This window comes from Eleutherodactylus coqui, chromosome 8, assembly GCF_035609145.1.
Source record: "Eleutherodactylus coqui strain aEleCoq1 chromosome 8, aEleCoq1.hap1, whole genome shotgun sequence".
Taxonomy (NCBI): Eukaryota; Metazoa; Chordata; class Amphibia; order Anura; family Eleutherodactylidae; genus Eleutherodactylus; species Eleutherodactylus coqui.
The window spans coordinates 174,445,250-174,468,365 of NC_089844.1; the positions used below are offsets into that span (position 1 = coordinate 174,445,250).

The 23,116-nt window shown below is 47.3% G+C and overlaps 1 protein-coding gene across 3 annotated transcripts; it reads left to right on the plus strand.

Annotated features, from left to right (window-relative positions):
• The first annotated feature begins 4,758 nt into the window (after positions 1–4,758).
• LOC136577214 (prostasin-like) lies at positions 4,759–19,086 on the plus strand. 3 transcript variants are annotated; one of them, XM_066577016.1, is made up of 7 exons: positions 4,838–4,900; positions 9,947–9,976; positions 12,872–12,995; positions 13,429–13,591; positions 13,676–13,947; positions 15,521–15,690; positions 16,190–19,086. In XM_066577016.1, exons 4-7 carry the CDS (start codon positions 13,461–13,463, stop codon positions 16,487–16,489), a joined length of 873 nt encoding a protein of 290 aa, XP_066433113.1. In that variant the 5' UTR covers positions 4,838–4,900; positions 9,947–9,976; positions 12,872–12,995; positions 13,429–13,460; the 3' UTR covers positions 16,490–19,086. The 3 variants fall into 3 exon arrangements, with proteins under 3 accessions (XP_066433112.1, XP_066433113.1, XP_066433114.1); XM_066577017.1 differs by having other exon boundaries at positions 4,883–4,900; positions 12,872–12,887; XM_066577015.1 differs by lacking the exon at positions 12,872–12,995 and having other exon boundaries at positions 4,759–4,900.
• The last annotated feature ends 4,030 nt before the right edge of the window (positions 19,087–23,116 follow it).

Consider the following 23,116-nt stretch of genomic DNA (forward strand, 5'->3'; position numbering starts at 1 on the left):
AATTTTACCGCGGCTTGCCGTGCGCCTATTCTGTGCTGTGTGAGAGAACCTTCTACATGCTGACTGGTACATAGACTTATAGGCCACGCCCCTTAGAAAAGAGACCGCTAGATATCACGAAGGCTAGCGCTGCAGTCATGATATTGCGAATGGTAATCGCGCCATTTTCCTCTTAGGCTTACTTCACACGGGCAAGTGCGATATCTGACCATGAATCAAGGCCCAATATCGCGCTTGCCAACGTGCGATTTCCCCGCGGATGCGACACATTCTTATATTAAAACCGTCTCGGGAAAGTAGCGATCAGCCGCGGCAAAGGACCACGGCATATCTCTTTTATTCTCAATGAGGTAACCTCGCATCGCACTGCTTGGTGTGATCCGGCCGCCGGCCTCATTGAGGACAAGGGGCGAAGGGCGAACCGAAAGGAAGGAGAAGCCGCGATTTGTTTCCCGTATCGCTCACGAATGGAGTTTATATATACGTGCGTTTCACAGCGCACACATCTTGCGCGCGCTGCCTTATCGGTAACGGATTTTACCCAATGAGCGTCCATCTCTAAGAGTCCGCTGGAGTCCTGGACAGTGCCATTAGTTTACCCCCTATTTAAATGATGCAGGGGTCCCTCTTAAAGGGGTGTCCAGCATTAGGAAACATGGCTGCTCCGCTCCTGTCCGTAGGTTGTCTGGTCATGGCAATAGCAGACACAACCTACAGGCCGGGGTGGGGCTGTCTTTCAAAGAAAGCAGCCATGTTTGCCTAATCATGTCATGATCAGTCACGTTAACCCCTTAACGACTGCCCATACACCTTTTGACGCTGGTCGTTAATATGCTTTAGGCCTCATTCACACAAGCATTTTTATGCGGCTATTTAGCTACATAAATGCATCGCCGCCCCCCCCCCCCCCCATCCAAAAAACAGCGCCCATCTGAAGCCTTGGTTTCCATTGGTTTCCAATGTATTTGTTCAGATGACCAATTTTTAGCTGTGGAAAAACGTTGCACCGGAAAAAATAGAACATACACAACAGGAATCAGTGATGGAATTTGCATGCTGCTGGAAGAAGGTCTTGCCCTATCTTTCGGCCGATATACGCTGGTGGCTTCCATAGACTTCTATGGGAGCTGCAAAAAAAAAGGAGTTTAGCTGCGACCAGCAATGCGAAAAACTTACAGCTGCCTCTATGAAGGAATTCGAAGTCATCCGATTTATGCCGAACGAGAGATTTCCGGGCTGCGGCGTATTTTTCCCATTAATACGCCACACTCAGCCGTGTGAATGGACGAGAAAACGCTAATTTTGGCCACAACTCAATCGCGGCCCTTCCCGCTCTACGTGTCTTTAGGCTGTGATGCGTGAGAACGCAACGCTCGTGTCAAAGAGCCTTTATTCTGATGCATGCGGCTTTTTACGGCTTTAGTAGCCAGGCTTGGGTCTCCTGTGGCCAGCACTTGCTCTAAGGCGGCTCTCACACTGGGCGCTTTTTACCGCGATTAGCGTGGCATTCCAAAGGCTACGCTAACCACGGTACAACAGTCCCATTGATTTCGATGAGGCATTGCAGGCCTGTGCGCAAATACGGCAGTTCTAAAGCAGCCATTTTCAAGTGCTATCTGCTTGATTTTCACGCGTTTTAGCGCTTTTAACGTACCTCATCATCATCACAATGTAATTGCAGGGTCCTGATGGGCTGCTTTGGCACTCAGAGGCTTGAAGATGGGTCTGTTAGGTACGGTGGCCTATGAGACTCAGCCTCTAGCTGGGCTTCAAAGTCTTTATAATACACTGCTATACTGAAGTATAGCAGTGTATTATAAGAACAACAAAAAGTGGTGAATGCCCCCTAGTGGGGCAAATGTAAATGACAGAGAAAAAAAATGAGAGAAGTCAAAATGCCAGCTTCACATGGACATATTTGTGCATGCAAAATCTGCACGTGCAGCATGCAGTGAATAGAAACCACTGATTTCAATGCCTTCATTCACATGCACAGATTTTTATAAAAAATGCAGCACGTTTATTTTCCTGTATATTTGCTCACCAAAAGTCCTCATAGATGTCAAAGTGGGTGCGTAAATATGTGTGCGATACGCCAGCAGATACGTGAAAAAACATTGCGCAATTGTGCAGGAAGAAGAGCATCTCTTGAACGCATTAGACAAAATAGATTTTTAATGGCTGGAGCATCAGTGCGCCATTTATTTTTCTTTGGGTGTGCATAAATGCACATGCCTGCCTGTAGAAAAAAGCTAAACATACGCCGATGTGGGCGCAAAAAAGCATTGTTCATTTTGCAAGTTTGCAGTGCTCATGCACGCAGATAAGCAATCACTTGTGTCCAGCCAACCTTAGCCCTGCGTCACACGGGGGTATTTGCATGCGCAATATGCAACAAATAGTGCTCCTTGATTTCCATGGGTTTGTTCACATGCGCATGTTTGGCCAAACAAAAATATACGCAGCAGGTTCTATTTTCCTCACATAAAAAGAACAAATCTTGAACTCATTAACCCCTTCATGACCAAGGACGTAAGGGTACATCCTGGAGCGTCAGGGTATGTGTGAAGGGAGGTCGACCTCTCTTCATACAGCGGGGCGACTTCTCTTCGCACAGCGCCCGCGATAGCTATTTAGCAGCCCCCCCTCGGTGAGATCGGGGAAGCCATGCAGGTGTCATGGCTGCCAGGGGGTGGCTTGATAGACTGCCTTTCAAAACGCAGTATGACGTAATGCTGTAGCACTAAATAGCACCATTGAAAAATACAACTCGTCCCGCAAAAACAAGCCCTCCTACAGCGACGGCGATGGATAAATAAAGGAGTTACGATTTTTTTTGAATGAGGGAGGAAATAACGAAAATGGGGGAAAAAAACAGGCTTAGTCCTTAAGGGGTTAAGCTAATTGTCCATTTTAATAACTGAAAGCATCAGTGTGGCTTTTTTTTTTTTTTTTGCGTGCGCAAAATATACATTAAAAAAAACCTTTTGCACACACAAACATTAAATGCACAAAAACACGGTGCAAATATGCATAACCGTGTGTGACACAAGCTTTGGGGTGTAAAGAGAACCACCACAAATATGGTATTGCACATTCGTAAGGATCCAAGTAAAGAAGTCGGTACGTCATTTTACCCGTACGGTGCAAAATACAAAAAACATGGAGGAAAAATGCTTATTTTGCAAATCTTGCCCTGCAAAAAATGGAATAGAAAGCAATCAAAAAGTCTTAGAGATCAAAAAAATGGGGCCATTAAAAAGTGCAACTTGTTCCGCAAAAAATCCCTGACACGACAGCACCGACGGAAAATCAAAACGGAAGGAGCTATGAAGATGGCGATAGAGAAAAATACTTTTTTTTTTTTTCAAAGCGTGAAAAATTAGCAAAAAAAAACCTATATAAATTTGGCATTGGTGTAAACCTACTGACCCGCAGAATGAATTGAACACATTTATGCTGGATGATGAACGCCATAAACCAACAAACAAAAACAACAGGCCAGAAATGCAGGTTTTGTTTCTTCCTTTAGGCCTCATGTCCACAGGGAAAATCAGGCCCGCTACGGATTCTCCATGGAGAATCCGTAGCGGGTCCCTCCTGCCCCGCGGACATGAGGGCTGAAAATAAGAATAAACTTGCCCACAGCAGACCGGGCAGATCTTCTCTTCTTCACGGCCGGATCTTTTTTCTTCGGCAGGCGGATGTGCTCAGCACGCCAGCTGCGTGCCGCGCGCATGCGCCGGGCACATCCGCCCGGCCGAAGAAAGAAGATCCGGCTGTGAAGAAGAGAAGAACTGCCCGGTCTACTGTGGGTAAGTTATTCTTATTTTGGGTCTCCCGCGGATCCGGACGGCTTCTATAGGCTTCAATAGAAGCCTGCAGGAGACCCGCACGAAAATGGAGCTTGTCGCGTTTTTTTTCATGCTCCATTTTTAAAAAATTCCCTTTTATTGACCATCCGCGGGTATTTATCTACCCGCGGGTGGTCAATGCATCCCTATGGGGTGCGGATCCGCATGCGGGTGATCTGCTGCGGATTCTAAATCCTATTTTGTCCGTGGACATGAGGCCTTAATAAAAAAAATAAATAAAAAGCAATCAAAATGTTATATGTTCCCAAACTGCAAATTTTAATGACCTATTAAGCCATTCAGAGTTAATAGTTAGGGGTGCTCTACTCAGGACCCCGGGGGAGAGTGATTTGAAAGAATATCTACAGTACCCAGCATATGTAATGCTTCACTTCCCCTGTGGAGGCACTGCAGGAAAGCGAAACACCTGCTGCTGTGATCTTCAAGAGAATAGAGCTGATCACTGAGGGTCCTATCTGTGGGGTGTCCTACGATCCTCTTTAGGGGGCTCTTTTAACAAAGAAGGATTGTCTACAGCCGAGTACACCTTTAAATTAAAGGGGTCCTTTATGTTTAATGATCCACACAGTAGAAGTGGAGAAACGGTAATATCGCTAGTAGATTTGTTGCATGAGCGGACATCCCTGTGAATAGTGCAGCAGACATGGCGCTCTCCTGTGATATGATATGCTGTATGTATGACCCTATAGGTACCCGAGCCCGGGGTTCCCAGACACATGGGTACGTTTGTTATTCTGCGCTGATTTGATTGCTAGCTCTGTTGGTGTCAGGAACCGGCTTTTCAGGTTGCCGGGAGATGATCACATGAGCTGCGGTTAAAATCTGTGATCTATAGGATGGTATAGAGACCTCAGGGCGCGGTGCTGCTTTATATCTCTACTAAAAATGTATGTTCAGGTCAGGAACTGGTTACCCCACATTCTGCGGGATCCGCACACAGATGCGATAGGTGTAGTGGTCACCGAGCACAGAGCAAGAGCACGACATGTCCTCAGCAAGCCTGGCCTGGACTCTGCTCCTGATGGGTAAGTGACCCCCAAGACAAGATTATCTATATCTATCTATCTATCTATCTATCTGCCTCATCCCATCTATCTAGCTGCCTCATCCCATCTATCTAGCTGCCTCATCCCATCTATCTAGCTGCCTCATCCCATCTATCTAGCTGCCTCATCCCATCTATCTAGCTGCCTCATCCCATCTATCTAGCTGCCTCATCCCATCTATCTAGCTGCCTCATCCCATCTATCTAGCTGCCTCATCCCATCTCCTAGCTGCCTCATCCCATCTCCTAGCTGCCTCATCCCATCTCCTAGCTGCCTCATCCCATCTCCTAGCTGCCTCATCCCATCTCCTAGCTGCCTCATCCCATCTCCTAGCTGCCTCATCCCATCTATCTAGCTGCCTCATCCCATCTATCTAGCTGCCTCATCCCATCTATCTAGCTGCCTCATCCCATCTATCTAGCTGCCTCATCCCATCTATCTAGCTGCCTCATCCCATCTATCTAGCTGCCTCATCCCATCTATCTAGCTGCCTCATCCCATCTATCTAGCTGCCTCATCCCATCTATCTAGCTGCCTCATCCCATCTATCTAGCTGCCTCATCCCATCTATCTAGCTGCCTCATCCCATCTCATAGCTGTCTCATCCCATCTCATAGCTGCCTCATCCCATCTCATAGCTGCCTCATCCCATCTCATAGCTGCCTCATCCCATCTCATAGCTGCCTCATCCCATCTCATAGCTGCCTCATCCCATCTCATAGCTGCCTCATCCCATCTCATAGCTGCCTCATCCCATCTCATAGCTGCCTCATCCCATCTCATAGCTGCCTCATCCCATCTCATAGCTGCCTCATCCCATCTATCTAGCTGCCTCATCCCATCTATCTAGCTGCCTCATCCCATCTATCTAGCTGCCTCATCCCATCTATCTAGCTGCCTCATCCCATCTATCTAGCTGCCTCATCCCATCTATCTAGCTGCCTCATCCCATCTATCTAGCTGCCTCATCCCATCTATCTAGCTGCCTCATCCCATCTATCTAGCTGCCTCATCCCATCTATCTAGCTGCCTCATCCCATCTATCTAGCTGCCTCATCCCATCTATCTAGCTGCCTCATCCCATCTATCTAGCTGCCTCATCCCATCTATCTAGCTGCCTCATCCCATCTATCTAGCTGCCTCATCCCATCTATCTAGCTGCCTCATCCCATCTATCTAGCTGCCTCATCCCATCTCATAGCTGCCTCATCCCATCTCATAGCTGCCTCATCCCATCTCATAGCTGCCTCATCCCATCTCATAGCTGCCTCATCCCATCTCATAGCTGCCTCATCCCATCTCATAGCTGCCTCATCCCATCTCATAGCTGCCTCATCCCATCTCATAGCTGCCTCATCCCATCTCATAGCTGCCTCATCCCATCTCATAGCTGCCTCATCCCATCTCATAGCTGCCTCATCCCATCTCATAGCTGCCTCATCCCATCTCATAGCTGCCTCATCCCATCTCATAGCTGCCTCATCCCATCTCATAGCTGCCTCATCCCATCTCATAGCTGCCTCATCCCATCTCATAGCTGCCTCATCCCATCTCATAGCTGCCTCATCCCATCTCATAGCTGCCTCATCCCATCTCATAGCTGCCTCATCCCATCTCATAGCTGCCTCATCCCATCTCATAGCTGCCTCATCCCATCTCATAGCTGCCTCATCCCATCTATCTAGCTGCCTCATCCCATCTATCTAGCTGCCTCATCCCATCTATCTAGCTGCCTCATCCCATCTATCTAGCTGCCTCATCCCATCTCGTATCTGTCTTATTTCATATCTGCTTGTCTGTCTCATATCAATCTATCTAATCTATAGATCGGACAAATTTTACCTTGATTGTTATCTTGGTGCAGAGAGTTTTCTGATCTCCACCCATTAGCAGCTCTTGTTCTGTTATCTTAACACATTGTAAAGTAATTCGTAATATAAATGAACCCCCTTAATCACAATAAAGTCCCACTTACACGCAACGAATATAACTCAAAATTTGTTCAAACGACCGCAAATGAGTGATAATCGTTACATGTAAACGCGGCGTCGTGCACTTTTCTTCTGAGCGATGTTTTTAAGGTGAACTCTCAATATACCGAATGCTGTGTTCTCCACGAGAGCCGGGAGATTACATTGTAACCTGCCAGCAGCCCTAACAAGAAAATCGCTGGATCTGAAATTGAACAACAATTGTGCAATGTAACCCGGCCAACGGCTGAACCATGAAGGATAATTTATTCGCTTATCGTTCATTTTATGCAAGCATGAAAATCCTCATTGCCTCGTTGGCTAATAGTTCAGATTAAACAGCGATCGCTCAATCGTTCTCCCTCAAGCTTCTTTCACACGAGCGCATATCAGCCGGCCGTTTACACAGACGCCGATATACACTACGTTGGGAATGGAAAATCTGGTGAACGGGCGCACAAATCAAACGTTTGTCCACTTACTCATATGGCCTGGTGAGGCCAGCGCAGATACACCGAGCTTGCCAGGCTATCGCCCATTTTCCCTCCCTCCCCATTGCAGGCTCACGTCTCATTCTGTGCAATGGGAGGGCGTAGGCGGGGGTGGAGCTAAGCGCTGGTCCGCCCCCTCCCATTGATGGCTATGGACAAGGGACGGGGAGAAGGCAGGCGCTTAGCTCCACACATGTTCCACCCCTTGTCCATAGACATCAATTGGAGGAGGCAGGGCGGACCGCTGCTTAGCCCCGCCCCTCCCATTGCACAGAACGAGTGGGGAGGAAGAGAGGTGAACCTGCACAAAGGGGAAGAGAACAGAGGGAGGGAGTTTAGCAGCCACGCCGCTAAACTCCCTTCCACCTACGGCTGCTGCCATGGGCTGCCATAGAAGCCCATGCAGCGGCCAACGTATTCCAGCCCAAAAGATCTAGGACTATGTTTTGGGCCCGACGTAAAAACACCCGGCGCTATATTGGCTTCACCAGGTGTTTTTACATCTCAGAGATATGCCCATGTGATCTGATTCATTAGAATCCAATGCATCAGATCACAACGCATATCGGCCGTGAAAAGTCTGGCCGATATGCGCTCCTGTGAAAGAAGCCTCACCGAGAGATGAGCCGTCCTGTTAGACAAAATATAAACCATTTATCTTTGTGTTCAAACACACTGCCTGAGCGAACGAGCAAACTGTGACATTGTTTGCTGCGGAGAACAATTTCTTCCTACCTGTAAAAGTACCCTGACCTCTGTCTGTCCATCTCATATCTCTGTCTGTCTTTTACTTGATATCAGGGGAAAAAACATAGTCCGCTCTCTACATTACTACTTACTCTTAGGCGCGCAGGTATGCGGTTCTTAGCAAACCAGGGTAAACAGATCCCCCTCTCCACCCGAGGGGTTTCCGGATAAAATGTAGACTTTTACCCAACAATAGAGTAAGGGGTCTTTCACACAGCTGTAGGCACTTTTACATGCGCCCGCCGGAGCCGTAAAAATGCATAAATGGGTGCACAAATCTAATGTTTGTGCGCCCTTTCAGACAGCACAACCCCGGCGCATATACGCCGAGGCCGCAATGCCGTTGGGCACGAGGAGACAGCTTAGCTGTCTTCCTCTTTCCTCCCCCTTGCCGTCTCACCTCCTCTCTCCTTCCCTCCAACTGTTTGCAATGTAAGGGGCAGAGGCGGAGCTAAGCAGCCAGCAATGGAATAGGGTGGAGCTTAGCTCTACCCCCTTCCCGCCCCCTCCCATTGCAAACAGCTGGAGGGGAAGCGAGAAGGAGGAGGGAGTTTAGCAGTCACGCTGCTAAACTCCCTCCCACCTCCGTTTTCCGGCCACTGTCATTGGCTCCCATAGCAGCCCATGCAGCACCCGACGTATTCCAGCCGGATACCTAGTTCTAGGACTATCTTTCCGGGCCGGCATAAAAGCACCCGGCACTATATTGGCTCGGCCGGGCGCTTTTCTGCCACGGTAATATGGTCATGTGATCTGATGCATTGTAATCCAGTGCATCAGATCGTAGCGTATATCGGCCAGGCGTGAAAACAGCGGCCAATATACGCTCGTGTAAACGATCCCTAAAGTATAACATAAAGAACAAGCCTTCCGTCGGTGGGTTAGCTAGCAGGAAGGAGCCTGTTTGACGCTCGGAAGAGTTTCATCTGTAAAAATGGTTTATATTCAGCGGTTGTAGATGAAGGGCTGCAGATTATCGGGGACTCCTCGGGGGTGGGGTCTGTGTATCCTTGTTTGCTGTCCTTGTCTGATACATCCTATCACAAGGTACTTTTACATGGAGAACTGTTCACTCAAACCCTTGCTTGGAAAAGTCCTTGCCATGTACAAACAACAGTCATTCGTCTGCCTTTCCACAGAGCAACGACTGTTCCTTAGTAGTTTGTCGAGATATCGTTCACAGAGGGACTTTACACCAGACAACTTCTCATCAACCAGCAGATATTATTTTTTTTAGTAAGCAGAACTGAAAGACGTAGGGAGTAACGAGTGACTAAAGGCCCATTTACACGGAGCGATGATCGCTAAATGGCGATCGTTTGAGCGATAATCGTTGCATCTAAACGCGCAGCACATTTATTTGTGCACTGCTAGCTGATCGTTACATTCAGTCCCACCTAAAAATCGTCAGTCAGCCTTATCAGCAGTTCTCCACAGGTAGTGCTGATAGCATTGCTTCCCGTTGGAGAACAAAAGAGCTGAAAGCAGATAAGAGCCGTCAGACTATTAACTGATTTCAGCTAAGGCTTCATTTGCACACTAAATTGCTCTTAAGTAGCTGAGTAGCTACTTAAAAGTTTATGCAAAATGATCGCTCAAAGCAATCACTCGAACTGTCGTTTGAGCGATCATCGGCTGTGTAAATGGGCCTTTACTGCTCCGCAGCCCGCCGTTGGCCGTGTTTACGATGAACTATCATTTAATTCACTCTTTCGGGCAATTATTTGGCCAGTGGTTGTCTGGTGCAAAGATACCTTAACAAAGAAAAGAGGAGGAGGAAGTAATTATTATATTAACTGTTTATTTTCTCTTTGTAGGGACTTTGGGTATCTGTCAGACTATACAAGGTGGGTAACTACCAATATGTAGAGATCAAGACATTTTGTAAATGCCTTATGGTCCATAACATAACATATGCCCATAAATAATGTGTACTCAATAGATCCCCCATAATGGGGTGCCCTCTACAGTCCCCCCCCCTCCTCTCCAAGACAGTGTGCCCTTTACAGTCCCACCCCTCCTCTTCATGATGGTGTGCCCTCTGCAGTCCGTCCGTCCCCCCATCTTCATATTGGTCTACCCTCTACTCCCCCTCCTTATAATGGTGTGCCCTCTACAGTCTACTCCCCTCCCCATCCATAATGATGTGCCCTTTTACAGTCCCCCATCTTCATAATGGTGCAACCGCTACAGTCCCACACCCATCTTCATATTAGTCCACCCTTTACAGCCCCCATCTTCATAATGGTGTGCCCTTTACAGTGGCCCCCCCTCTCTTCATAATAGTGTGCCCTCTACAGTCTTCTCACTCCCTACCCTCTTTATAATGGTGTGCCCTCTACAGTCCGGGCCCTACTTCATAATGTTGTGCCCTATATTGTCTCCTCCCCCCCCCTTCATAATGTTATGTTGTGCCCTCTACAGTCTTCTTCCCTCCCTCTTCATAACAGTGTCCTCTCCCTTTCATAATGGTGTGTCCTCTTCAATCTCCTCCCCTCTACATAATGGTGTGCCGTCTACAGCCTCCCCTCGACCCCTCTACATAATGGTGTCCCCTCTACAGTCCTCCATCTTCATAATGGTGTGCCCTATACTGTCTTCCCTTTCTTCATAATGGTGTGCCCTACACAGTCTTCCCCCTTTTCATAATGGTGTGCCCTACACAGTCTTCCCCCTTTTCATAATGGTGTGCCCTACACAGTCTTCCCCCTTTTCATAATGGTGTGCCCTACACAGTCTTCCCCTTTTTCATAATGGTGTGCCCTACACAGTCTTCCCCTTTTTCATAATGGTGTGCCTTACACAGTCTTCCCCTTTTTCATAATGGTGTGCCTTACACAGTCTTCCCCTTTTTCATAATGGTGTGCCCTACACAGTCTTCCCCTTTTTCATAATGGTGTGCCCTACACCGTCTTCCCCTTTTTCATAATGGTGTGCCCTACACCGTCTTCCCCCTTTTCATAATGGTGTGCCCTACACCGTCTTCCCCCTTTTCATAATGGTGTGCCCTACACCGTCTTCCCCCTTTTCATAATGGTGTGCCCTACACCGTCTTCCCCCTTTTCATAATGGTGTGCCCTACACCGTCTTCCCCCTTTTCATAATGGTGTGCCCTACACCGTCTTCCCCCTTTTCATAATGGTGTGCCCTACACCGTCTTCCCCCTTTTCATAATGGTGTGCCCTACACCGTCTTCCCCCTTTTCATAATGGTGTGCCCTACACCGTCTTCTCCCTTTTCATAATGGTGTGCCCTACACCGTCTTCCCCCTTTTCATAATGGTGTGCCCTACACCGTCTTCCCCCTTTTCATAATGGTGTGCCCTACACCGTCTTCCCCCTTTTCATAATGGTGTGCCCTACACCGTCTTCCACCCCCACCCCCCTCCATAATAGAAAAAAGAGATGCACAGGCAGCACTCACTTATTGCCCACAGGGCGGGATCCAGCAGTGCAAAGCCACAAAAAGGGAACCCTGACAAGATAACCCATAAGAGACACATAGTCTGCGGCAGCACAGTGATGCAGTAGAAAAGTTAAACACTTTTATTCCTCCATTACAAGGGATGGCTGCAACATCTTGACCAGCCTACCACTGGTCTTTGTGCCCTTTAGAGTCCCCCCCCCCTTCTTAATGGTGCTTCCTCTACAGTCCCCCCATCTTCATAATGCTGTGCCCTCTACAGTCCCTCCATCTTTATAATGGTGTGCCCTCTACAGTCCGGCCCTTCTTCATAATGGTGTGCCCTCTACAGTCCGGCCCTTCTTCATAATGGTGTGCCCTCTACAGTCCGGCCCTTCTTCATAATGGTGTGCCCTCTACAGTCTTCCCTCTCCTCATAATGGTGTGCCCTATACTGTCTTCCCCCTCTTCATAATGGTGTACCCTATACTGTCTTCCCCCTCTTCATAATAGTGTGCCCTATACTGTCTTCCCTCTCTTCATAATGGTGTACCCTATACTGTCTTCCCCCTCTTCATAATGGTGTGCCCTATACTGTCTTCCCTCTCCTCATAATGATGTGCCCTATACTGTCTTCCCCCTCTTCATAATGGTGTGCCCTATACTGTCTTCCCCCTCTTCATAATGGTGTGCCCTATACTGTCTTCCCCCTCTTCATAATGGTGTCCCCTATATTGTCTTCCCTCTCTTCATAATAGTGTGCCCTATACTGTCTTCCCCCTCTTCATAATGGTGTGCCCTATACTGTTTCCCCCCCCCCCCCTCCATAATGGTGTGTCCTCTATAGTCTTCCACCCCCCTCTCCATAATGATGTGCCCTCTACAATCCTCCCCATCTTCATAATGGTAGGTCCCCTACAGTCCGCCCCTTCTTCTTAATGGTGTGCCCTATACCGTCTTCCCCCTCTTCATAATGGTGTGCCCTCTACAGTCCCCCTCCCCTCCTCTTCATAATGGTGTGCCCTTTACAGTCCCCCGTCTCTTCATAATGGTGTGCCCTCTACAGTGCCCTCCCCTCTTCATAAAGATGTACCCTCTATAGTCCACCCCCTCATCACGGTGTGTCATCCAGTGATGTACACCCCCTTCCCACCCAATAAGAGTCATGCTAACTATGATCTGTACATCCTTCAGGGCTGCCAACTATCCAGAAATTCCTTAATAGTCTGAGATTTGGATAGTTTTTTTTTTTTTTCAGAGTACGTAAAAAAATGTATGTGTTGGTGATTTTTGTGAGGCTGCTGCCCCCGTAGATCATTGTCATTGTAGTTATTTTGCAGCTCCCGGTACATGCTGGTAAGAGATGCGTATCCGTATTTGACCATAAACCTACATCCCTTGTATTCTTTGTCATTGTGGTTCTCCAAGTTGTCCATAAAAATCTTGGTTATCCGTGATTTTTGGGTAAGTCGTCCAGGAGAAAGAAAAATTCAGCTTGCAACTGATCTTTATCCGTAGGCTCTTTGTTGGGGTTGGAGGCACACAGATGCTATACTTACAATGGACCATTAGGTGGCAGTATTGTCCACATTTTATCTTTTCAGTTTGTGTAATGGGGGTCATTCATTAATACTCCGCAAATGGATTGTTTCTCTTTCCCACTAGTTCTGCATGTGATATAAGAGGTCACTGACGTGCTTTATACGTGGGCGACAGTTCGTACTCTTTCTTCTTCCTTCTTCCTTGTTCTTCTCCTATACATCAGGTCCATTCTGGCATGATCTAGTTTCCTAATTGTGCTCTTCCTGTGGGTTTAGCAGTTCCCCCTCTGTCTTGACTCTTCCTCTACATGTCATCACCCTTCAAAATCCACACATTTTTGTTACTTCCTTTCCAGAATGTGGAAGACCTGAGATATCCAATCGTATCATGGGGGGGCATAGCGTGCAGCCCGGTGCATGGCCGTGGCAGGTGAGCTTACGATTTAAAGGCCGTCACTTCTGTGGTGGATCCCTCATCAGTCGGACGTGGGTGGTGTCGGCAGCGCACTGTATAACCAGGTCAGAGCAGTTGTCATTGGCGGTATACTACGGGGTGATAGAACGTTCTCAGCTCTTATCTTTGTCTGATCTGTCTTATTGCAGCAGCGTCACGACCTCCACGCTCTCCATCCGTCTCGGTGTTTACCAACTCTCTGAGCCAAGTCCTGAAGAGACTTCAGTAAATGTGAAGAGAATCATTAGGAATCCCAACTACATAGATGTCGGATCGATGGGTGACATCAGCCTCATCGAGCTGGTGGCCAACGTGACCTTCACCTCTTTCATCCTCCCCGTCTGCCTTCCCACAGCCAACATCAGCTTCCCCATGGGACTCATGTGTTGGGTCACTGGCTGGGGGGACATCGGGTTCGGGGGTAAGTATTCCTGCATCTCTCCGCCATAGATGAATGCCCCCCCCCCCCCCCCCATGAGGGTCTCCAGCTGCATTATTTCCTCCTAAAAGTCCCTTCACATCTGCCGGATTGTCTGTTGGGTTTTGATCTGTAGCTTTAATTGGTCAAAAGTCCAAAATGGGGAAAATGAATTCATGCAATGTTTATAAATGAAGATGCCTCTTCATTGTCCCTATGACCTAACCCTCTTAAAGGCAACCAGTCATCAGTGCCAACCCCTTAAGGACTATAACCACTACATAGAGAGAACTTTCAGGACATGTCCCTGTACAGCGTTACTCATACAGAATTCTTTGGAAATAAGTTGTTTCATCAACTTCTGCACAGTTTGCAAAGTACTTTTTGAAAGTTTTCACTGGGTGGCATCTCCTCCCATCTAGGCTCGCATGATGTTAAGAGGACAAGGTATGATGGAGGAGACATCAGAGATGTCAAGCCTAGATAGGAGGGGTGGGGACTAAATCTGGCCTGAAATGTCTCTCTAGCCCCTATATAGCGATAATAGTGTTTGGGGTTGGGGTTAAAACTGCTGATGGGTTCCCATTTAGTACCTATTGCGTCATCATTCCTTAGGCTGCCTATACACAAATGATACAGCTCTAGCCAAAAGCGATCTCACCCAACAACCCCATAGACGTGTACCTCCACCTTCCTTTCCTCCAGATGCCTCTTTCCCCTCTCCTTCAGACTCTGCTGATGCTCCTCCCCTAGAACCCCCTACCCTCCCTTCCTCCAGACACTTCTGTCCCCCCACCTCCTCCTGGTGCCCCTGGCCTTCCTTCAGACTCTACTGACCCTCCTCCCCTAGACACCCCCTTCCCTCCCCTCCTCCAGACACTTCTGTCCTCCCACGGCCTCCTGGCTTCCCTCTGACCTTCCTCCAGACTCTGCTACCCTCCCTTCCTCCAGACACTTCTCTCCCCTCACCTCCTCCTTGTGCCTCTGGCCTTCCTTTAGACTCTACTGACCCTCCTCCCCTAGACACCTCCTTCCCTCACTTCCTCCAGACACTTCTGTCCCCCCACCTTCTCCTGGCGTCCCCGCCCTTCCTTCAGACTCTGCTGACCCCTCCGCCTCTAAACTCTTCTGTCCACACCCATTTCTCCTCCAGGCTGCTCTGTAATCCCCTGCAGTTTTTTCTGACACTCCTGCCCTCTCAATCCTCCAGATGCCCCTGGGAGTGGCTCAACTCTAAAGAAGAAAAGTAAAAATGTAAACTTCCCTTACCTACCCCGACATCTGCTTTCTCTAGATACACATTACTCTAGATAATCGATGGGTTTGGCTGATATACACGTAATATGCTTGTCCACCATTAGACTTGGTGACAAAACCTAAATGCTCGGTTTGAGAGTAACAAAAGCCATTTTGACTGTCTTGATGGGTCACTGAACACATATTGGACATTTTGGCCTCTTAACAACACTTTGGGGGTATATTCCAGTGCCCCCTGCTAACCTTAGTATTTTTGAGGGAGGTAACTGGGTTTTGGATGAAAGTCATGGGATGAGCCATGTGAAATATTTTCTTTCAGTGGGTCTTTCAAGCCCCCAGATCCTACAAGAAGTGCGGATGCCGCTGATCGATGCCAAAACCTGTGATTCCCTCTATCACCTTCAGTCCAGTATCGTTAGCTCAACTGCACTTGTCCTGAATGACATGATATGTGCAGGATATAAAGCCGGGGGAAAAGACTCGTGTCAGGTAAGTGTCCTTACATCAGCCTCATATAGTATGTAATGATATAAGGTCTGGCCCTATAAAGGGACATGGCTTTAGCTGAGAGCAACCCAAGGTCTACAGTCATTTCTACAGTCCATAGCAAAATGGGGTTGACCCTTGTGTAGGGTAAAGGCCTCTTTGGTAATGCTGGTCCAAGGGTCCCCCTGGTAGTGATTATTGGGAGGCTGGCATAGCAGGGAAACAAGATAGAGCTGGAAGAAGTTCAGTCTAGCAAGTGAATGACAAGAAGGGTCAGTTAGTGGGAGAGGTTGGATGCGTTTGGCCCCCAACACCCTGATTTGCCTCTATGGCACTTATTTTACAACCCGACCTATAATGGAGACATAGACAATGATAATTGTCCATATCTGCCCCAGTTATGCCCAAAGGGCTCTTGTGCTGTGATCTGTGATGAGGTCAGGTTGTGCTGATATGTGGGTGCAGTATGGCGTAATCTGGTGACTCTGCTTCTTCTCTCCAGGGTGACTCGGGGGGACCTCTGGTGTGTGCAGTTGATGAACAATGGTTCTTGGCCGGGTTGGTGAGTTGGGGAGATGGATGTGGCAAAGTGAACCGCCCTGGGGTCTACACCAAAGTGGCTTATTATGTTAACTGGATTAAGGAGAACGCTCCAGAGTCAGAGGCGAATATTCTGAATGTCACGTTCACCGGCACAATCAATAAGGACGCTTACCTTTTCCGAAACATCGCCAGCGGAGCCACAAGCATCCCCTATGTGTTACTAATCCTGTGTATCGTCGCTCTACTCATCATCTGGTGAGGTCACTCCATGCACTGGATATACAGAATACCCTTTACACCTGGACACTTGTAGTCTGACGCTGAGTGCACCAGAGGATGTCATGTCATTGTGAAATACGGAAACTGTTTATTTATGTGGTACAAGAGCCAAAGAGTCAAGACCCTCCACCACCAACAATATCAGTGACTCTCCTATTGAAGATCCAACCCACACAGCTGACCCCAAAGCTCCTTCTTCTTTATTATGTTCACCTGTAAGACTCCGTGTACGATGAAACTTCCTCCCTCCTCCGTTTGCAGTCGCCATCACCTTGCTAACTAGATTTTGGATAAATGAAAACCTGAGACTCTGCATGATGGACATGGGGGATGGCCATGACTTTATTTTATTAAACAACCATAACTTTAATTCAAGCCCCTGAAGGGGAAGAAGGAGAAAGACTTTTGCCTTTACTTCCTGTGATGCAAACCCTCTGCAAGGCGGCATGCAAGTCAAATACCGCCAGCTGTGACATCAATAAGGACACTTGCCAATGCTCCTGAAAGGGAAGCACTGCGAGACCGCATCAAGAATTAAGATCACATGCAAGAAAAGGAAGAGCAGGAGGTTGAGGGGAGGTAAGAGGGGAGGAGCACTTCCTGTGCATACTTTTAATTCCCTAGAAGTCCCTCCTCTTAACCTACCCCTAATCCAATCAGTCTCCTGTTCCTCCCCCAAGCCTGGAGGTGATCAACCCACAACCTTTCCCATGCATTTCCTGCCACCTTATACAGTGTGATGCCACAGTAGTCAGTGCAGTCATATATTTGTGCTGATGTGTTAATTAAGAGGCCAAAATATGTGATTTCCCCCACCCCACAATTGGTATGGGGCAGGCTTCACGTCTGCCCTTCAGTTGCACCCTTGGGTACTCGGAGCCCTTTACAAGGGGGATTTTATATAATCCTGCTAATGTTCCTTCTTTGCTGTTTTTTCCATCATGTTTTTACCTGTAGCAGCCATTTGTTGAATCGCCCCAATGAAACCAAAATAAAAAAATGAACACCTTTTCAATCCGTCTTATTTAATAATCTCTTTGATCTACAGCTCCTATGCAGATCTATGTGTCACCATGGTTACAGACTACATTATCCGCCTGCAGTCACAAGCTACATGTCCTCTTTCTTGGAAACAGACCGTGCCGCGGCCGATTTTATTACATTAATGCCATGCAGTTATTTACTCGAAACCACACCCTTGTGTCCCCTTTACAGTGACGTCTTCTCAGATTGGTGATGTCCTTTTTTGTTTTTCTTCTGTGTGGGCCCTGACCGCCATGAAGACTCTTTTCAGCCACAATGCATCTCTTGCACATTCTCCCTCATCCTACTGCTACCCCCAAATGTCCTTCTCAGTAATGCTCCACATTAAGTAGTGCCCATGTGGCTCATCTTAGTAATTCTACCCCTCTCTGTGCCCCCATTTGGTTATAGTGACCCTCTATGTGGCCCATATTAGTATTTCTACCCCTGTATGTGGCCCCATTTGATTATAGTGCCCTTCTCTGTGCCTACATTTGGTTATAGTGCCTTTGCTCCAGTAACTCCTCTCATCAGCAGTAAAGGCAGCCATGTGATCACACCGACAGGACCTGAGACTCATTGGGTAGCTTCACTCCTTCACCCAGCTCTAGACTAAGTAATGAGAAGTCAGGTTGGAAAAGTAGGTAACACGAATGCCTTTACTGCTCATTAACTGTGTTAGTAGAAGGGGGGGGGGGGGGACACTGTAAGGATCGTGGCATGCCCTCTTGGGATGTCAGGACAGCTGCCTGGATCCAGGACTGTCCTGTTGATTCTGGGATGTTTGGGACTACTGTTTGTAGTCTGTAACCATGGAAACACATAGTTCTGCATAGGAGCTATGAACACAAAGCAAACATTTCTCTCCAAAGGAATAATTTAAAGCTCCTGGTCCCAATTACAAAAACTCCTTCATATGCCATTTATAATATATGGTTGTTTTATGTGGCAGGGGCCTTCAGGCTCCTGTTAGGCACCAGGGCCTGCATGTGTCTGCTACCAAAGCACCTCCTATAGATGCTGTACATCACTGAATTACAGACCGCTTCCAAGGTACTATATGGCATCACTATACTCCGAGCTGCAGGGACGCCATGTGCCTTCATACAGCCTCTCCATACAAACAGACCTCTGCAAGACTTAGAGGTGTCCACTGTTCATTATTGATGACTTCTTCCCAGGATAGGTCCTCAGTAGCAGATCTGTGGGAATGCGTCGCTCCACCATGGATGGGTATACTTGATGACCCTCATTATGGTTTTTCTCTCTTATTTTGGAATTTTCCTCCCTTTTGATTGCTCAGTAAGTCCCATTAACTCTTTGCTTATCGCATATTTAAGGCTTGTGCTGTGAGATTCTAAATCTTTATGAGCAATTCACTGCAGCCATTTATACCATCCTGTATGTACCTGGGTACTGTTGGGCTTCTGTTCCCCATTATTGTCGGGGTTCAGGTAGCTCCATAAATGGATTTTAAATGATTTTATTCTCTTTTTCTGTTTACATGTTTTGTGTCTCTTTGCATACAAATAAAATTGTCAAATGCTTTTGTGACTTTGGGTGTGCACCATGCTTGTGTCCTATCACAGTCCTGAGGATAAAGGCCCTTTCACACTGAATGGTAGTCGTACTGGATTGTGGGAAACTAATAACACTATGTAACACACTGTTTGTCCTCGGCAAGTGAGTGTTATTTCCTGCTTTCTTATGTCTAAAAAGTTTAGAAAATGGCCATTATACCTTCCGCAGTTTGCTTCTGTGCTCAGGAGAATGAGTTTTATATTTTGCATATCCCCATATACGTAAATTGGTAAAAAGAAAAATTTTTGTAAACAGGCAATATCTAGATCAAAAGTAATGTTTATTTATACTTCAAAACAAAGACAATATTTAGAAATGTGTGGTTTTTCTAGATTTAGGCTGGCTGTCCATGAGCGTTGCGAAGTCCCGTGGCAGATCTCCGCCACGGGAGCTGCCACCCGGGAGCAGGAACCGCCGCCGAATCTCCGCCAGTCAGCAATGATTCTCTGCTCGTGGACAGGGGCCGGCGCTTTCCATAGCAATGCTATGGGAAGCGTCGGACAGCGTGATTCGCCGAAGGTTTACTGCCGGCGAATACACATCCGTGGACAGGGGGCCTTACGATTGTCCAAAAGGTTCACTGCTTGAGCCTGGAGGTCAACAGCTCAGCATTAGATTTTGTAAGTCCGAGATCTCTAATCAAATCATTCGGGTCATGTTGATTCGGGAAATCTGGCACTTTGTCCGCAGCAGTGTCGGTGAAATCAGCATCTTCATCTCCTTCGCTGTCTGATCCGCTACTTTCATGCTGGTGGAGTGGGCACTGGGAACTCTGAGCTGTGTGGCACTTGGGCGATTGATGAAGGAATGTCTGGATACACCACTGGTTGGGCATTTTTACCAGATCGGCGTTTTGAAGGGTCCAACAGTTGCTTGTGTGGTCAGTAGGTTCCCTCCAAATTCGTGGAATGGCAAACCTCATGGCCCTTTTCTCTCCTTTGTACCATCCTGCAGAAGAACAGAATCAAATCAATGTAAAACTAAGACATCTAGTGAGCAACAACTACCTTCATTTAGCTTTACCTTCTAGAGGTCTTTTGCAGTTCCCGCAGGTGAAATGAGGTGCCCGTGTTTTATCCTCATCGCCAACTGGCATTCCAACATCTGCCTTGTAGGCCTCACACATTCTCTGGGATGCTTGTACAGAAGACTTTTCCGCTCTTGTCTTGAGAAATTCACCACAGACGTAGCAAAATGAGCCTGCTGGATGTTTGCAGCTTCTTGACGCCATTCTATTTACCTTGGTAAAGAAGATATGTATCACAGCATTCAACTGTATAACATAATCACATACATGTAGCGTGAAAATATGCAAATTCCACATATGAATGTCCTGTCCGCAAAAGTAAGCACTTTACAGCATAATTGCCATTCTCTGTACTTTCTAGACATGGGGAAACAGGAAAACACAATTAATGCCCAAGGACAGAAAAAAGTTAAAATTTGTTACATAGTGTAATCGTTCACACGGTCAAGAAAATTGTGCGAAAGGCATACAACTCGCACACATATGCAACCCATTATGTATCATGGCGGTATTCACTTGGGCAGGTTCTATTTTCGAGCATGTCAAAGCTAAGACCTCCACTGATTGTGAGAACGGGGGTTCCGTGTCCCCCTTTTTCTGGCCTTGCAGGTATGCTTCTCCCACCCACAGTGACATCACATTGAATGGAGCATTGGACGATCATGTATGATCAGCTCTCTATTAATTTCAATGGGGCTGAAGAAAATACCAGAGTGCTTGCAAGTTGGAGCAGTGTCTCCTCTTCTCTGTGGGGGGTGTAGTGAGTGTAGAGGACGGGGGGCGTGGGAACCCCATTCTTGAGATTTGAAGGGGTCTCAGCACTCAGACCCCAGTGATCAACAAGTTATCTGCTATCCTGTGCATAGAGGATAACTTGTAATTCTGGTATGTCCCTTTTATGTAATAATCGGAGTTGATGTTGTCATCGTCAGCACTTTCTATGCAAGATGGAGTACATACCTGTAACTTCCTTCAGCCAACCGTCCCTGGGAACACTTTGTGACCTTCCATATCCTCCATTATGTAACGCTCTTCTATAACTTATTGTTCTCCAACAACCAGACTTTGTTCCCAACATTAATTGCTCCGCTCGGTGTCTCCAGGTCCCATGCAGTCGCCATGTGCCAGCTCACAGCTCTGATGTCACAGGTTCAGGCGATCCACATCTGGCAGGACTTTATTTTGGCAGAGCCGTTTCCTGGTCTCCGTCAATGAGGCCTCTCATACAGACATGAGAGTTGTTCTTGTGATCGGAGCCAATTAGTTTTATGCTTTAATGATCTATTTACTGCACGCAAGGGGACTTAACCACTGAGCCGCCGGTGAGCTCCATCTTTTATTCCATATGAACAATGTAAGAAACATATGTAGTATGGAAGTACAAAAAGATGAGGAAGAGGTATTGTCAAGGTTGTGAAGTACTTGTCTGTCATCAAAAGGGCGCAAATAGAGTTTAGCTAAAAAATGTTGCAACTTTTTTTTTTTTTTTTTTGCTGCTGTACACCTCTTACTCCGCTTTTTCGAAGTACTTAGATAAGAGGCGGATGGGGTTTAGTAAAGTGAGGTTTTTAGACAGATTTAAGAAATGTGAATTGCAGTATTTGTCACCCCAGTAACTATACAGGATAATGCAGAGCTGAGCCTGCTCCCCAGTGTCAGGTCCTGTAAGGTCACTAGCATGTCAAGGAGGATCAGTAGGGAGTAGTCACCCTTCGACTTGGCCATCAGGAGGTCGTTGGCACTTTAGTCAGGGCGGTTTCTGTCGAGTGTAGGGGGCAGAAGCCAGACTGTAGGGGGTCGAGAAGACAGTTTTCTGATAGCTTACAAGGCGGGAGTAAACCCGGCATTCTAGTAGTTTGGAGATGAAGGGGAGGTTGGAGATGGGATGGTAGTTGGCAGCGAGGGTCAGGTCAAGAGTCAGGATCTTTAGCAGTGGGGATATGATAGTGTGTTTGAATAGAGGGGAAGATGCCAGATGTCAGATGGAGGTTGAATATAGTGGTGAGATGAGAGATGACCACTGGGGAGAGGGATCGGAGGAGGTGTGAGGGGAGAGGGTCACTAGTGCAGATGGTGGGGCGAGCAGAGAAGAGCAATCTGGAGACTTCTTCCTCTGTCATTGGCCTGAGTACAGACAGTGAACAGAGCTGAATGCAGCATTGAAGAGACTAGGGTCGGGGGTAGTCTGAGATTTATACCCTCACTCACACCACATGACATGACAGACTGATACATTTATAGACAGAATATGATTTTATTACTGGTAACCTCTCAAGTGCCGCAGCTGTGCAACACACACACTGGAAATAACAAGGCAAGCTTTGCCCACTGCATCTACATAAGACAAACATATACGACATTTATGGAGGGGACCAGGATGGTGTTCTGGGCCAATACATATACACATCCTTTATGTCCCCTAGGTATATACACATCCCTTCTGTCTGCTGGGGTATATACACATCCCTTCTGTCTGCTGGGGTATATACACATCCCTTCTGTCCGCTCCGGTATATATGCATCCCTTCTGTCTGCTCAGGTATATACTCATCCCTTCTGTGTGCTCGGGTATATACTCAGCCCTTCTGTGTGCTCGGGTATATACTCATCCCTTCTGTCTGCTCGGGTATATATACATCCCTTCTGTCTGCTTGGGTGTATACTAATCCCTTCTGTCTGCTCAGATGTATACTAATCCCTTCTGTCTGCTCGGGTGTATACTAATCCCTTCTGTCTGCTCGGGTGTATACTAATCCCTTCTGTCTGCTCGGGTGTATACTAATCCCTTCTGTCTGCTCGGGTGTATACGAATCCCTTCTGTCCTCTCAGGTGTATACGGATCCCTTCTGTCCTCTCAGGTGTATACAGATCCCTTCTGTCCTCTCAGGTGTATACGGATCCCTTCTGTCTGCTCAGGTATATACGCATTCGTTCTGTCTGCTTGGGTATATACTCATCCCTCCTGTCTGCTCGGGT

Bases quoted from the DNA above. Each gene is read 5' to 3' on its own strand.
- LOC136577214 (XM_066577015.1), top strand. From the start codon at position 4,861: ATGTCCTCAGCAAGCCTGGCCTGGACTCTGCTCCTGATGG. The intron at 4,901-9,946 runs GTAAGTGACCCC...TTCTCTTTGTAG, and splicing joins CTGGACTCTGCTCCTGATGG to GGACTTTGGGTATCTGTCAG. The intron at 9,977-13,428 runs GTGGGTAACTAC...CTTCCTTTCCAG, and splicing joins TATCTGTCAGACTATACAAG to AATGTGGAAGACCTGAGATA.